This window comes from Chiloscyllium punctatum, chromosome 33 (assembly GCF_047496795.1).
Source record: "Chiloscyllium punctatum isolate Juve2018m chromosome 33, sChiPun1.3, whole genome shotgun sequence".
In the NCBI taxonomy this organism is placed as follows: domain Eukaryota; kingdom Metazoa; phylum Chordata; class Chondrichthyes; order Orectolobiformes; family Hemiscylliidae; genus Chiloscyllium; species Chiloscyllium punctatum.
The window spans coordinates 26,420,738-26,436,235 of record NC_092771.1 but is presented as its reverse complement, the minus strand read 5'-3'; the positions used below and the strand labels follow the sequence as shown (position 1 = coordinate 26,436,235).

At 40.2% G+C, this 15,498-nt stretch overlaps 1 protein-coding gene across 7 annotated transcripts in view; it reads left to right on the top strand.

The window, feature by feature from the left end:
- The window catches only part of ap3b2 (adaptor related protein complex 3 subunit beta 2), a 232,821-nt gene that overhangs the window by 96,937 nt on the left and 120,386 nt on the right, over positions 1-15,498 (top strand). For all 7 annotated transcript variants that reach the window (XM_072553206.1, XM_072553202.1, XM_072553204.1 and 4 more), the window contains 4 exons: positions 5,095-5,169; positions 7,176-7,271; positions 10,126-10,286; positions 12,549-12,615. In XM_072553206.1, coding sequence (XP_072409307.1) covers positions 5,095-5,169; positions 7,176-7,271; positions 10,126-10,286; positions 12,549-12,615 — 399 coding nt within the window. The remainder of the gene's footprint in view (positions 1-5,094; positions 5,170-7,175; positions 7,272-10,125; positions 10,287-12,548; positions 12,616-15,498) is intronic.

Sequence of the window (15,498 nt, the reverse complement as noted above, 5' to 3'; positions counted from 1 at the left end):
GCATCAATCCGCAAACTAGCAATCTGGGCCTCTGGATTACTGGTCCTGTGTCACGAACATTACACCATTGTCTTCATATCATTGCATAATTAACATGCTGGGGTAACACTAATGGACTTCATTTGACTCTGGGTTTCTTTAAGTAACACTTGTCCTGGATCCTGTGAAATTCCTGTGGGATGGGGACAGCTCTGCAATGCATGGGTGGGGATCTGGCTTCTGCTAGTTCCAGGAACAGCTGCCAGGACAGAGAACTCACAGTGACATCTTAAATATTTATCAGTGGTGTGGATAACAATTTCCATGCCTGCATCTACTAAATTATTTATATCAAATTATTTTAGGTTTTATTTATTTTTTAATTAGCCTCTACTATGTTGCAAAAAGGAAAGGTCCTTTCTTTCCCTATCTTCAGTCCTTTAATGTAAGGTCTTGCTTTGGGCACAAAATAGGATCTTTAAGATTATGCCAGTATGCACATAATGTAATTGTGAATAACTCTCCTCCTGACTCACCAAAGCCTATCCACCATCTACAAGGCACATTTCAAGTGTAAATTGGATGTGCGATAGAATACTCCCCACTTCTCTGGATGTGTGCAGCTCCAACAACACTCAGGAAACTTGATACCATTTAGGACAAAGCAGTCCACTTGATTGGCACCACATCCACAGACATTTAATCCCTCCAGCATCGATGTACACTAGCAGTGTGTACTGCCGACAAAATGCACAGTAGACATTCACCAAGGCTCCTTAGGCAGAACCTTGTAAACCCAAAATCACTATCACTTGGAAGGGCGAGGACAGGCAGCAGATACATAACAATACCACCACCTGCTGTTTCCCTCCAAATCACTCAACATCTAGACTTGAAATTGCATCGCCAATCCTTCAGTATTGCTGGAACAAATTCCTGGAACACACTTCCTAATGACTTTGTGGGTCTACCTATAGCACGTAGGCTACAATGATTCAAGAAGAAGGCTCACTACATCTTGTCAAGGGCAAAAAGGGATGGGCAATAAATTAAAAATAATCGAAATATAACCAATGATGTACATGCTTGGGATAGATAATTTGTAGAATGTGATGAATTGGAACGTGATCTTTACCATAATTTCCCTATCCCTATCTCCTACTTTTTCTCTATCTCTGCACCTCTCTCTATTCTGTATATCTCTTTTGACCCTTTTCCCTTCTCTGTTTCTATTTATGTTTCTCTTGTCCTCTCCCTCTTTCTCTACATCTCCTACCCTCAGCCTCTTCATCTCTCATGCCCCTCCCCTCTCCTTTTCAGTGCCTAGCTAATCACAAAGGATTGTAAGGCCTGGAGGAGTTTAGCAATAGGGCAGTGCCTTTAAGAACTCTGGAAGCAAGGATGATATGCATTTCTGGACCAGTGTAGGTCAGTAAGAATAGTGAGGAGGTCAAAGACAAAAAGGACTTCCTGCAAGTGAGGAGATTGGCATTAGAGTTTTGAATGAATTGTTGACTAAAGAGATACTAAGTGGGAGGCCAACCTAGAATACATTAGAATAGTTGAATCTCAGAGGAAGAAAGGTATTAATGAGAATTTCAATAATGGATCAATGGAGGTAGTAGTAGAGGTCAAGGTATGTGGCACTGGGGAAGGACGGGATTTGGAATTGCAAACACAGCTGATGGTGAAATAGAAACCAAGTTGGAAATGGTTAAGCTTTAGGCAGATGGGAGAAGGATAGAGTTAACTATCTAAGATTGAAGTTGTGTTAGGGACTTGTCAATATTATTGCTATTTACCATGGGAATTGCCAATATCAATTGGTGATGGAGTAATTATACTCTCCCACCAACAGAGGCAGCACAACAGGAGGATGTAATTATATGGTCACAGCTTTTTAAATTAAAATATGGGCAGAACAACATAAAATGGGAATATATTAAAAATATGACAGAATGTATGGCATTAAAATGTGTGATCAGTTACATTTGTACAGTTTGATTCAGGTGCTGTGTCTTCTCATCTCCATCTGATGGTTATATCTGAGCTCCTTGTTGAGATATTTGTATCATTGATAGCAGTAGGTGAGGTCTTGGAAGACTGGAATTTGGCTAACATGGTATCACTATTTAGGATAGTTGGTAAGGAAAAGCCAGGGAACTATAGATATTGAGGGAATCTTGAAGGACAGGATTTATATGTATTAGGATAAGCAAAGGCTGATTCGGGATAGTCAGCATGGCTTTGCTCATTGGAAATTGTGTCTCACGAACTTGATTTAGTTTTTTGAAGAAATAACAAAGAGGATTGATGAGGGTAGACTGGTGGACATGATCTATATGGACTTCAGTAAGGCTTTCAACAAGGTTCCTCATGAGAGTCTGGTTAGCAAGATTGGATCTCATGGAATACAGGGAGAACTAGCCATTTGGATACAGAACTGGCTAAAAGGTAGAAGAGGTGTATAGAGTTTGCTTTTCAGACTGGAGGCCTGTGACCAGTGCACAAGGATCGTGCTAGGGCCACTGCTTTTCGTCATTTATATAAATGATTTGGATGGGAGCATAGGTGGTATGGTTGGTAACTTTACAGATGACACCAAAATTGGAGGTGTATTGGAGAGCGAGGAGTTCCACAGGATCTTGATGGGCTGAGGAGTGGCAGATGAAGTTTAATTTAGATAAATGTGAGATGATATATTTTGGAAAGGCAAATCGGGTTAGGAAGTATATAGTTAATGGTGAGGTCCTGGGGAGTGTTGCTGAACAGAGACATTGGAATGTAGGTGAAAGTGAGGACTGCAGATGCTGAAGATCAGAGTCGACAGTGTGGTGCTAGAAAAGCACAGCAGGTCAGGCAATATCCGAGGAGCAGGAGAATTGATGTTTCGGACACAAGCCCTTCATCAGGCATGCCATCTGGTTGTGAACTCCCCCACCCCAGGGAAAAGACTGTGTTTATTTACCTTACCTATGCCCCTCACAATTTTATAAACATCTATAAGGTCACCCCTCAGCTGCGATGGTCCAGGGAAAATAGCCCCAGCCTATTCATCCTCTCCCTATAGCTCAAACCCTCCAATTCTAAATCTTTTCTGAACCCTTTCAAGTTTCACTACCTTTCCTATAGCAGCGAGACCAGAATTGCACATAGTGTTCCAAAAGTGTGAGTATGCCAATGTCTTGTACAGCTGCAAAATGACTTCCCAACTCCTACACTTAATGCATTGACCAATAAAGGAAAACATACTAAATGCTTTCTTTGCTATCCTATCTATCTGCCTGTGACTCCACTTTCAAGGAACTATGAACCTACACTCCAATGTCGAGAATGTGGTGTTGGAAAAGCACAGCAGGTCAGGCAGTATCCGAGGAGCAGGGGAATCGACTTTTCAGGCATAAGCCCTTCATCAGGCATGAGGGGTGACCTTATAGATGTTTATAAAATCGTGAGGGGCATAGGTAAGGTAAATAAACACAGTCTTTTCCCTGGGGTAGGGGAGTTCACAACCAGATGGAATAGGTTTATGTTGAGAGGAGAAAGATTTAAAAGGCACCTTTTCACACACAGGGTGGTGTATGTTTGGAATGGGTTTCCAGAGGATGTGGTACAACACTTAAAAGGCATCTGGATGGGTATATGAATAGGAAGGGTTTAGAGGGAAAGGGGCCAAAGGCTGGCAAATGGGACTAGATTAATTTAGGTTATATGGTCGGCATGGATGAGTTGGCCTGAGGAGTCTGTTGCTGTACTTACATCTCTGTCTCTATGATTCCATCCTCTCCATTATGTATTAGCCAAGCTAATATATCATCCGCAATACTATAAGTTCTTATTTTCTGACACCTCACCACAACCCCGTTCCAACTCCAAATACAGTCAGTTCTTCTGTAACATGATGGTTGTACTCTTTGCAACCCCGTGTTATATGAAAATTGTGCTTTAGAAACATCACTTCAGGTGTTAGTGCTGTAATCGCGTTACAACCAACATGCATTTTAAAACTTTGCACCATAGATACAGTGTCCTCAATTCATCAATCATGTTACAGCAAATTCATGTTGACTAAATACACATTCTAACAGGACGACACGGTGGCTCAGTGGTTAACACTGCTCCATCACAGCACCAGGGACCTGGGTTCGATTCCAGTCTTGGGCAACTTTAAGTGGAGTTTGCACCTTCTCCCCGTGGGATTCCTCCCACAGTCCAAAGATGTGCAGGTTAGATGAATTGGCCATGTTAATTGCCAATAGTGTTCAGGGTTAGGTGCATTCATCAGGGGTAAATGTAGGATAATAAGATAGGGGAATGGGTCTGGTAGGGTTACTCTTCGGAGAGTCGATGTGGACGTGTTGGGCCTTGAACCTGTTTCCACACTGCAAGGAATCTATGCTTCTATGACCTGTACACTATATCTGTTGGTTTCCATTTATTTACCTTGAGTGAAGAACTCAATCCTCAGATCGGGCTGAGGCGTGAAATGTGGCCAGAAAGGGAAATGCGATACAAGTCCACAGCACATTGTGAAAAACTGTCTGTTAAGCCCCACTCATTAGCTAATCTACTGTGCAGCTTTTGTGGATCTCTGAAACATCCTGCAGCTTAATGGAGCTCTGTTTATCTATGGACTTGTGTTGGTTACCAGCCATCAAGTTACATTTGGACTTTCATTTAACTTGATAATGAATCTTTTGTTCCACTGGCCCACAGGTGGGCATCAGGGAACCTCAAGTGGTGCAGAGTTTTAAGGTAATGTTTATTTTGAGTTGCTGCTGCAACCAACAGATCTTGATATATTCCAGTATTCATTTCATACAGCAATTAAAGTCAGACCAATCCAAACTCCCCTTTATGCTTAAGACTGGACAAACCAGCAAAAATAAGAAATAAAAACACAAAAGAAAGTCTTGCTTTTTAGAATGTCCCAAAGGTCCTCACAACCAATGAGATTTATTCTTTGAAGTGTGGTCACTGAGTTGCCAGAGCTGGGGAGAGTGTTTTTGACCCTTAGCTAGTGAGCAGTTTATACAGCTTGGTATAATGCAATCAATAATGCCAGTATTTCTCAATAGTGAGTGAAAGTTTTTGTGTTTTTTATTTGATTTGCAGATGATTGCCAGAGGAAAGAATGCTTCAGAACTCTTTCCTGCAGTGGTGAAGAATGTTGCCTGCAAAAACATTGAGGTAAGTGAAATTTCTCACCCCGTTATGAGTGTGAAGGGATTTAGCGAATGAGCCTCCTAAAATCACCAGAGTGAACCACAGTAGCAGAGTGTTTTTCTCTTTTTTTTATGGAATGTGGGTGGCACTGGGAAGTCTAGTATTTGTTGACCATTCCTCATTGCCCTTGAACTAAGTAGGAGTCATCTTTTTATATCATCTATCCTTTACTGCAGCTGGATCAAAATCCCAGAACTCCCTCCTTAACAACATTTTGTATCGACACTACATGGGCTACAGCAGGTCAAGAAAGTTCCTCACCACCTTCTCCAGGGCAATAAGAGATGGTCAATAGCAGTGTCCACATCCCATGAACAAAACCAAAATTACTGAGTTCACTCCATTTGTTTAAAGTATTCAGCTCTTTCTTCCCCAGGTGCAGTCTCACCAAGGCTTTTTTAAAAAGTTGCAACAAAACTTCTCTACTCTTGTTTTCAAAACATGTTGCAAGAAAAGCCAATAGACCATTTGTTTTCCTACTTGCTTGCCACACATGCATGTTAACCTTCAGTGACTCTTGATGAAGACATCAGTGTCTTTAAACAAAAACATTTCCCAATCTCTCACCGTTTCAGAAATACTCGGAATTTTTGTTTCTCTTACCGAAGTGTATAACTCCATATTTTCTCCGCATTGTATTCCGTATGCTAAATCTTTTCCCATGCTATCAGTCTCTTGTTGAAGCACTTTTGTATTCTTCTCATAACTCACCTTCCTATCCTTGCTTTTGCATCAATGGTAAACATGGCAAATATTATATTTGATCACTACATCAAATCGTTGATGTAGATTGTGAATTGCTTGGGCCAAAGGACTAATCCATCTCATTGACCATTTGCAGTAGGCAGCATACCAATCATACTCAACCAGCCCTTAATTACAAGGCTCAGAACAGTGTATCCATCAATAGATGTGACCCTGCTATTGGACATCATTTAGTAAATATTTTGGACTGTGCTAAAAATTACACCAGAAACCAATCAGGGAACACATATTCCATGAGGTCCAGTTGGCTGACCTTGTTACAAACACTACAGTTACAACTTCAAAAACCCCCTAAAAGGCTTGTCAGATGTGATTTCCTATTTCTAAATCCATGATGACTCTGTTCAACCTCATCATTATTTTCTAAGTTACCAGTTCTTGCATTTCCTATCATAGATTCTAGCATTTTCCCCTCTACCACTAGGGAAAATTCTTCTAGGCCTTGACAGGGTAGATGCAGGAAAGATGTTTCCCTGTCTAGGAATGGGTCTGGAACTAGGGGGCACAGTCTCAGAATAAAGGGCAGGACAAAGACTGAAATGAGGAATTTATCGATTCAGATGGTTGTGAATATTTGAAGTCTCAGTTATTCAGTAGTTCAATTCAGAGATCAGTAGGTTTCCAGATGCTAAATATATGAAGGAATATGGTGGGAACATGCATAAAGGTAACAATTCAGCCATGATCTAGTTGAATGGCAGAGCAGGCCTAAGGAGCCAAGTGGTTTCGTAGAATCATAGAATCCCTTCAGTGTGGAAACAGGCCCTTCAGCCCAACAAGTCCACACTGACCCTCTGAAGAGTAACCCACCCAGACCCATTCCTCCTACCCTATATTTAACCCTGACTAATGCACCTAACCTACACATGACTAAACACTATGGGCAATTTAGCATGGCCATTTCATCCAACCTGCACATTTTTGGATTGTGGGAGGAAACGGGAGGAAATCCACACAGATACGAGGAGAATGCAAACTCTGCACAGACAGTTGCCTGAGGCTAGAATTGAACCTGAATCCCTGGCGCGGTGAGGCAGCAGTGCTAACTACTGAGCCGCCATGCACTACTACTACTCTACAACTACTCCTATTTCCCATGTTCTCGCTATGCTATTTTGTATTTTTCGATTGTGATTTGAAAACCTTTTGCGATTTCATGGTCAATTCTTTCTCTTCCACCTTAACCCCCACCCCGGCCTTTGCAGGTGAAGAAGTTGGTTTATGTTTATCTGGTTCGATATGCAGAGGAGCAGCAGGATCTGGCTTTACTTTCCATCAGCACCTTCCAGAGAGGATTAAAGGTCATTATTGTCAATCTTACAGTGACTTGTTATTGAATGTTACCGAGAAACTATCTCCTTTTCCTGTTGTAGCTGTTTGAAGTTATTTATATTTATTTACTCAATGCAATAATGGTCCAGGTAAGAGTTATTAGCACAACAGAGCATAGTCACTCTGGAGGAGCATATTGACTCTGGAGTAATCATTGGGTTGTCAATATATTACATGGTTTACAGGCAAAGTGGCTTGAACCAATTATCTTCCTTGCCAATGGGGAAATCACATATGTCTCTCTCTGTCTTTTTCTGTAGCTTGAAAAAGAAGCTTTCCTGTTTAAGACGGCCTGTATTTCACTGTGAAGGTGATAGCCATGTGATATTATTGTTAGACTATTAATCCAGAGACTCAGCTAATGTCTGGGGACCTGGGTTCAAATCCTGTCATGGAAGATAGTGGAATTTGAATTCAATGAAAATATAGAATTAAGAGTCTAATGATGATCATGAATCCATTGTCAATTATTGGAAAAACCCATCTGGTTCACTAATGTTCTTTCGGGAAGGATTTTGTCATTCTCACCTACAGTGATTCCAGACCCACAACAATGTGGTTAACTCTTAACGGGCAGTTAGGGATGGGTAATAAATGCTGACATAGCTAGTGATGAATGATGATGATGAATCAATACAAAAAAGTTAAAATGTCAGAATCAGTCTCTAAAATAGAAGAAATGCAGAATTTGAAAGAGAAGTTATGTAAATCTTTGACTATGTCAGGAGTAATTACTTTTCCACTTTGGCACTGAACAGCTTTCAGTACTCAACATTGAGTTCAACAACTTTAGAGCACAAATTTTGTCCTCCATTTTGATTATCACCCTTCCCCCATATACCCATTGCCTTGATTACATAATTCTGTTCTCAGTACCTATTTTCTGTTATTAACACCTACTCTTCATCCAAATGTCTTCTCTGTTGCAATTAGCACTCTCTTTGCCTTTTGCTGTCAGACACCTTTACCATCTGTTCCACTTGCTCCACCTACCCCTTTTGTGAAGAAAAGAATTCATAACTTTTTCAGCCCTCTTCAGTTTCAAAGAAGGGTCACTTCGGACCCAAGTGTTAATATTTCCTTTCTCCACAAATGCTGCCAGACTTGCTGAGCATTTTCAGTAGTTACTATTTTTATTTCACAAGTGATTTCTGGGCACCTCACCTCCAGAATGATTTAAGGGTTTTGGAGCAACTGTACCACAGACTCACTAGAACCATATTAGGAAATAAATTCTGGGCCAGGTTGCTTGGATTAGGCTTGTGTTCCTTTGGATATCGCAGATAAGAGATGATCTAATTGGGATGTTCAATTTGATTAAAAGGAATTGGTGGAGTAGATAGTGGTCATTGTGTATTGTAATTCACTCAGAGATTGAGCTGATGTGGCAAAGAGCACCAGTACATGTATGTTGTATCCAGAGCTATGGATAGTTATGTTAGAGGCTTCAACTTTCACATAGCTATTAGAAATCTTTCATGTTCTTACTACCTGCCAGTGGTATGTGTTCGAAGGATTTTCACTTGATAGCCAATCCATTCTGAAGAAGAATGTTTGTTGTCTTTCATTTTCTACAAAGGCTGCCAGACTTTCCGTGTTTCTCTGACACTTTTTGCTTTTATTGTTTACAATCAACCTATATGGCCATATTGTGAACATCCCTTTCTTGAGAATTTAGTCCTTCAGTGGGACTTGAAGAAACAGTTGACAGATAGAAACTGTTTCCTCTGTTTGGTGTGAATGGGGAGACGACAACAAGGTGTATAACCTTAAAATTGCAGCTCGACTGTCTGCAGATGATTAGCTAGATGGATTAGCAATGGGAAATGTGAGGTTAGAGAAATAGGGTAGGAGTTGGGTCTGGGTGACATATGCTTCCTTCTTTTTCTTGACCAAACCCTCAATTTCTCTAGTCCTCCAGCATTCTCTACACCTACCAGCCTTGCCCTTCACCTGAACAGGAGCATGCACTCTTTGAACTCTCGTTATCTTATTTTTCAAGGCTTCCCATTTTCCTGCCTTGCCTTTACTTGCGAATATCCACTACCGCCCCCCCAATTAACTTTTGAAAGTTTTTGCCTAATACCATCAAAATTGGTCTTCCTCCAATTTAGAAATACCACTTTTAGGTCTGGTCTATCCTTTTCCATCACTATTTTAAAACTAGTAGAATTATTGCCACTGGCCCTAAAGTGCTCCCCAACTTACACATCAGTCACCTGCCTTGACTTATTTCCCAAGAGTAGGTCAAGGTTTGCAGGTACATCCACATACAGAATCAAAAAATTTTCTTGTACACGCTTAACAAATTCCTCCCCATCTAAACCCTGAACATATGGCAGTCGCAGTCTCTGTTTGGAAAGTTAAAATCCCCTAACGTAATCATCATAATATTCTTACAGGTAACTGAGATCTTCTTTCACATTTGTTTCTCAATTTCCTGCTGACCAATGGGGGGGGGGGTGGGCAATAGTACATTCCCAACAAGGTGATCATCTCTTCCTTATTTCCCAGAAATACCATCTTTCAAAGGGAACAACAGTTCATACTCGATGAGAAATGGGTGCTGATTGGTTAGCAGTTCAACTCTGCATGGTTATAGCCTTGTCCTGAAAAATGTGCCAAGAGCAATTATACTTATCTCGTTTGTTTAATTCAAAAATGGCACAATATCCATGGATGTACCTTTTGATTGCAGAGAACAGATTCCTGCATATGAGTATGTGTAGCTTTCAGCATGCATAAGTGAGCCACATTGTGAAATGGACTGATAATCTTAAATCGGTGGTAAGTGTAATTCTGGATTGCTTTTCCTACTTCTAGGACCCAAACCAGCTGATTCGAGCCAGTGCCCTCCGTGTCCTGTCCAGCATCCGTGTCACAATTATCGTCCCCATTATGATGCTGGCAATAAAAGAGGCTGCATCTGACATGTCACCTTATGTCAGGAAGACAGCTGCCCACGCCATTCCAAAACTCTACAGGTAAAACTTTCACATGATCCCTTGCATTGCCAAACAGTGGGAACTCTTGGAAATCTTGTTGTGTCTTTTATTAATAGACATGAAAACATGTGAAATATCTTAAATATTAGGGTTCTTGCAGACGCACTAGCAACTGAGAGTAACTATGTTTTGGAGGAATGCCTTTTGTGTTGTATAATTTCTATGGTTCTGTGGAACGGGTGCCAATATAATTGCAAGAAAATGAGGACTGCAGATGCTGGAGATCAGAGTCGAAGAGTGTTGTGCTGGAAGAGCATAGCCGGTCAGACAGCATCCAAGGAGCAGAAGAGCCAATGTTTCAAGCATAAGCTCTTCATTATGCTCGAAACATCTACTCCCTGCTCCTCAGATGCTGCCTGACTGGCTGTGCTTTCTCAGCACCATACTCTTCAATCCATTATAACTGCACTAACTGAAGACTACAGTGAATGTTCAAAAACTTAAATTTCACCAAGAAGAAAATAACTTGCATGACAACATATAGTCCAATTAAGAGTTATTAACACAACAGAGTGTAGTCACTCTGGAGAAGGATATTAACTCTCGAGTAATCATTGCGTTGTCAATGTATTACATGGTTTTCAGATAAAGTGGCTTGAACAAATTATCTCCCTCGCCTATGGGGAAATTGCATACATCTCACTTTGTCTTTATCTGTAGCCTGAAAAAAAACCTTCCTGTTTCAGCTTGCCCTGAATTTCACTGAGGAGGTGATGGCCTTGTGATATTATTGCTAGACTTTTAATCCAGGACCTGGGTTCGAATCCTGCCATAAAACATGGTGGAATTTGAATTCAATAAAAATCTGGAATTAAGAGTCTCTGAATTTTCTGTTAATGTTCAAAGACTTGCGTTTCACCAAGAAGAAAATAATTTACATGGCCACATTGTGGGGGTCTTTTGTGACCTCGTGATTTTCCAAAGTGCTTTATTGCCAACAAAATACTTTTGAAGTATTAACTCAATCTTAATGCAGGAAGCAGAATAAGTCAATTTATGTACAACAAGCTCCTCCAGACAGCGATGATTTAGAAAGGACCATGTTGAAGAATTCCACAGCGTAATGTATAATAAGGCTCACATGATATATTCCTGCAATAGTTACTAGGTGCTTTCATGCATAATTAACAAAATCAATAATCATTTTTAGAATGTTAAAAATCACACACCAGGTTATAGTCTAACAGGTTTAATTGGAAGCACTAGCTTTCGGAGCGCCACTCCGAACCTGATGAAGGAGCGGCGCTCCGAAAGCTAGTGCTTCCAATTAAATCTGTTGGACTATAACCTGGTGTTGTGTGATTTTTAACTTTTTACACCCCAGTCCAACACCGACATCTCCAAATCATTTTTAGAATGGGCTAGATTAAATTTTATTTGTTGATATAATTTACTGGTTTACCAATTAGCAATTGGTAAATTACCAAAGTAATACTGTCACATCAGTAGAATGTGATATGATATTGTGGGAAGATCTTCACTGTAAATACATGGAAATCTGGATGCAGTTCAGCATTTGTTAACACCTGTCAATGATTCAGGACCTTTCATTCCCATTGGTGAAGCTTGTTTGTTTTACTTAGGTAGTTCAGTGTTTTTTTTTCCTTACTCTTTCATGGAATGTGGACAATAAAGGAAAGGCCAACATTGTTCATTCCCAATTTCCCTTGAATTGAATTGTTAGGCCATTTCAGAGGGGAGTGGAGAATCGATTACTTTGCTGTGGGTCTGGAGTCATGTGTTGGCCAGACTTAGTAAAGAAAGCAGATTTCATTCCTCAAATGCCATTAGTGAAACAAATCAGTTTTTATGACTCGTTGATATTTCATGGTCATTATTATTGAGACTAGCTTTTTAATTCCAAATTTATTAATTTAATTTAAATTCCATGAGCTGTTATGGTAGTGTTTGAATCTGTGTCCCCAGAGTATTTGCCTGGGCTTCTGCATTACTGGTGAAGTGACTTTGCCATTATGCCACCATCTCCGCTTCATTCTCTTCTTTTACTGCTCCCCCACTGCTATATTTTGCTAGTCTAGACCATAGGTGAGTTGTGTCTATCTGCTAATTTCATCAGGAACTCCCTGGGAACTTGAACTGTCAGGGCTGCTTGCAAAGACATATTAGCTTGACCTTTCCATTTAAATGGACCTTCAGTGGAGCAGAGAAAGTGGCCACAGGGTAATCATTGCTCAATACTAAGTTGATCCTGACTTCGTGCTCCCCCCTGTTTTGTTACAGTTTGGACCAAGATCAGAAAGACCAGTTAATCGAGGTGATTGAGAAGCTGCTGGCTGACAAAACCACGGTAAGGAAGCAATGCTGAGAAGTTCAGATCCTCATGGTAGGCCAGGAATCTGATTGTGCTTGGCTATTTATAACCAAACTTAACATCTGTCTTTCCAACAGAACATAAAAGTTTCATAGTCTTCTAGAACACTCACTCAATTGACATATGGAGCTAATTTCTGTGTAACGTTCTGTGTCCTTGAATTCAATTTAATAATAAGTCGCTTAAGGAAGGATGTTGGACACAGTTCAAAGAAAGTTCACTTTGTTGATTCCTGGAATGGAAGTATTTTGTCTTATGAGAAAAAATTTAGCAATTTGGAACCGTGCACAGTGGAGTTGAGAAGAATGAGAGGTGATCTTATTAGAAAGCATAAAATTTGGATTGGATATAGCAGGTTAGATGCTAAGAGTATGTTTCTCTCTCTTGAGGGGGAATGTAAAATGTGGGGAGGGAGGACACAATTCTAGAATAAGGTGTCGTGTATTTCGATAAATAGGAATTTCTTCTCTCAAAGGACCATAGCTTTTGGAAATTCTCCCACTGAGCCATGGAGGCTGAGTCATTGAAAATATTCAAGGCTGAGTTAGACAGTTTTCATTCAAAAAGGAAGTTGAGTGTTATAGGAGCAGGCTGGAAAGTGAAGCTGAGACCGCAATCAAGTAAGCTATGATTTTATCAAATGGCAGAACAGACCTAAGAGGCTATATGGTATATTCCTGCTCCTAATTTGTGTCCTTATTTATTGAATGGCCTCTCCCACCTACTTCAGTGATCTTTCCTTACTGCTAAGCTCTATCACCCGAAGAAAGAAGAGTAATGGCTGTTCTATTAAAGTAGCAACCCAGAGAACTTGAGCCCAGTTGTCATGCAAGCTGGGAGTTTGAATTTGTGTTAAAACAATATTCTGGAAATGATAAGCAATTGTCAGTTTTTTAAAAAGGCTGTGATTCTGTTGTTAAATGCTCCAACTGGTCCCCTGATGCAATTTATGCTAAAAATGTGATGCCAGCCCCATAGCAACATGCTTGACACGGTAACTACCCTCAATATGACATCTGCAGACTACTCATCTGAATAGGTCTTCTTCAGTGAAATAGGGATGACTAATAAATGCCAGTCATCTGCAAATAAAATGGATAAGTCTGATCCATTTTGATCAGAGTAATAGAAAGGCAACTTTTAGATATGGACAGAAACTTGGGAATGCTTTTGTGCAGAGGGAGCTGGGGGCCTTGTGCATAAATTGTAGGAAAGTAGTATGAAAGGGTTTGACGTATGAAAAGAGATTGAGCTGTTTCAGCTTATACTCTGGAGTTTAGAAAAATGAGAGGAAATCTGTTTGAGGTTTATAAGATACTAAAAAGGATTGACAAAGTAAATGTGTAAAATCTAGACTGAGAGGCCATAGTTTTAGGGTAAGGAGTAACAGATTTAGAACTTACTTTTCTCAAACGGTGGTGAATAGACAGATCTGCTATTTAAGAGAGGGCCTGTTGAAAGTACGCAGTTAGTAAGCTGAGACACAGTCCAAGTCAGTATCTAATTAAGGGAATTTAACATGGGAATTCAGTGCAGAGGGGAAAAGGTGCTTTTTGCTTGCCTTGTTTTGAGTTATAGTTCTCAAGATTCTTTTCAAATAGGATAAATTGAAGCCCAGTATCTGGGCCCAGCACAAAAGAGTGGCATCGCAGGTAAACCGTAATGGTTGGCGGTAGCTACTAATTTGACTGTCTATTATAAATTACTTTCAGATTGAAGGTAAATAGAGGAAATCTATACAGGTTATAAACTAAAAGAGAAAGTAAAAAGACTTTTTTAAAAGCAAATTAAAAACTAAATAATTAAGATAGAGAAGCCAGGGCATGTAACTGTGGTTCATAGTTACCACATCTGTAGCAAATGTTGGTTGCTTGAGGAACTCTGGCTCAGAGTTTATGAGCTCAAGTCTGACCTTCAGACATGGTGACACATTAGGTAGGGAGAGAGTTAACCGAGAACTGTTTCAGGAGGCAATCACACCCCTTAGATTAACTACTTTAAGTTTGGTCAGTGTTCAGAAACAGGAGGATGTGACAATGCTGCTCCTTTAACAAGGTAATATTGTTCTTGGTTTGTTTTCAAAAGGAATTGTAAAAGCAGAGGTGCCAACATGGCAACCAGAGACTACCTAAGTCGACAATCAGGGGAGGCCTTAGTTTTTTTTAAAAACAGGTGTACAATGAAAAGTGAATGGCTAGTTCTCCCAGTTCAGGTATTTTTCTTGTTTAGTTTTAGCAGTTAGAGACTGCTGGAGACAGAGAAGCAGCTACTGCAAAAAGAGGTTCCATGCTTCAGCAAATGATCCCTGGCTGATACTCTGTCTCTCTAACATCTCTCTTCTAAGAACCTGGGTTTGAATTTACCTTTTTTGCCAAGGGGTATGTTTATGGGAGTGTTGCAGAAAATTGGAACAGCATCCTTAAGTTGCTGTAGAGTCAGTTGGGTTTTCAGACAGGTTAAGTCCATAATTGATTGGGGGCTCTTTGCGTGATTTATTCTTTAGTTCCAATTTGGGATTAGAGTTGTTGAACTCAAAGGCAGTGAGTGTAGGTGTTAATGTCTTTTGTTCCAGGTGTTGAATTTGGTTGGTTTAAACAGTGCTTGGAGTAGTAGTGGCTGTTTCAGTCACTATGAGTTTTCTGGGGGTGGAAGAAGTGACTTTGGTGGCTTTACAAAAAGTGAACAAGGCAAAGCTGCTGTAATTGGTAGACAAGCTGGAACTGGAGTTACCTTTGTCCATAAGAAAAGGAGAGATAATTACAGTGATAGCTCAACATTTAAATTTGCTGGAAATGCCATCGGAATCTTTGGAGACCACTAAAATTCAATTGAAAATGAAGCAGAGTGAGTTAGAGGCAA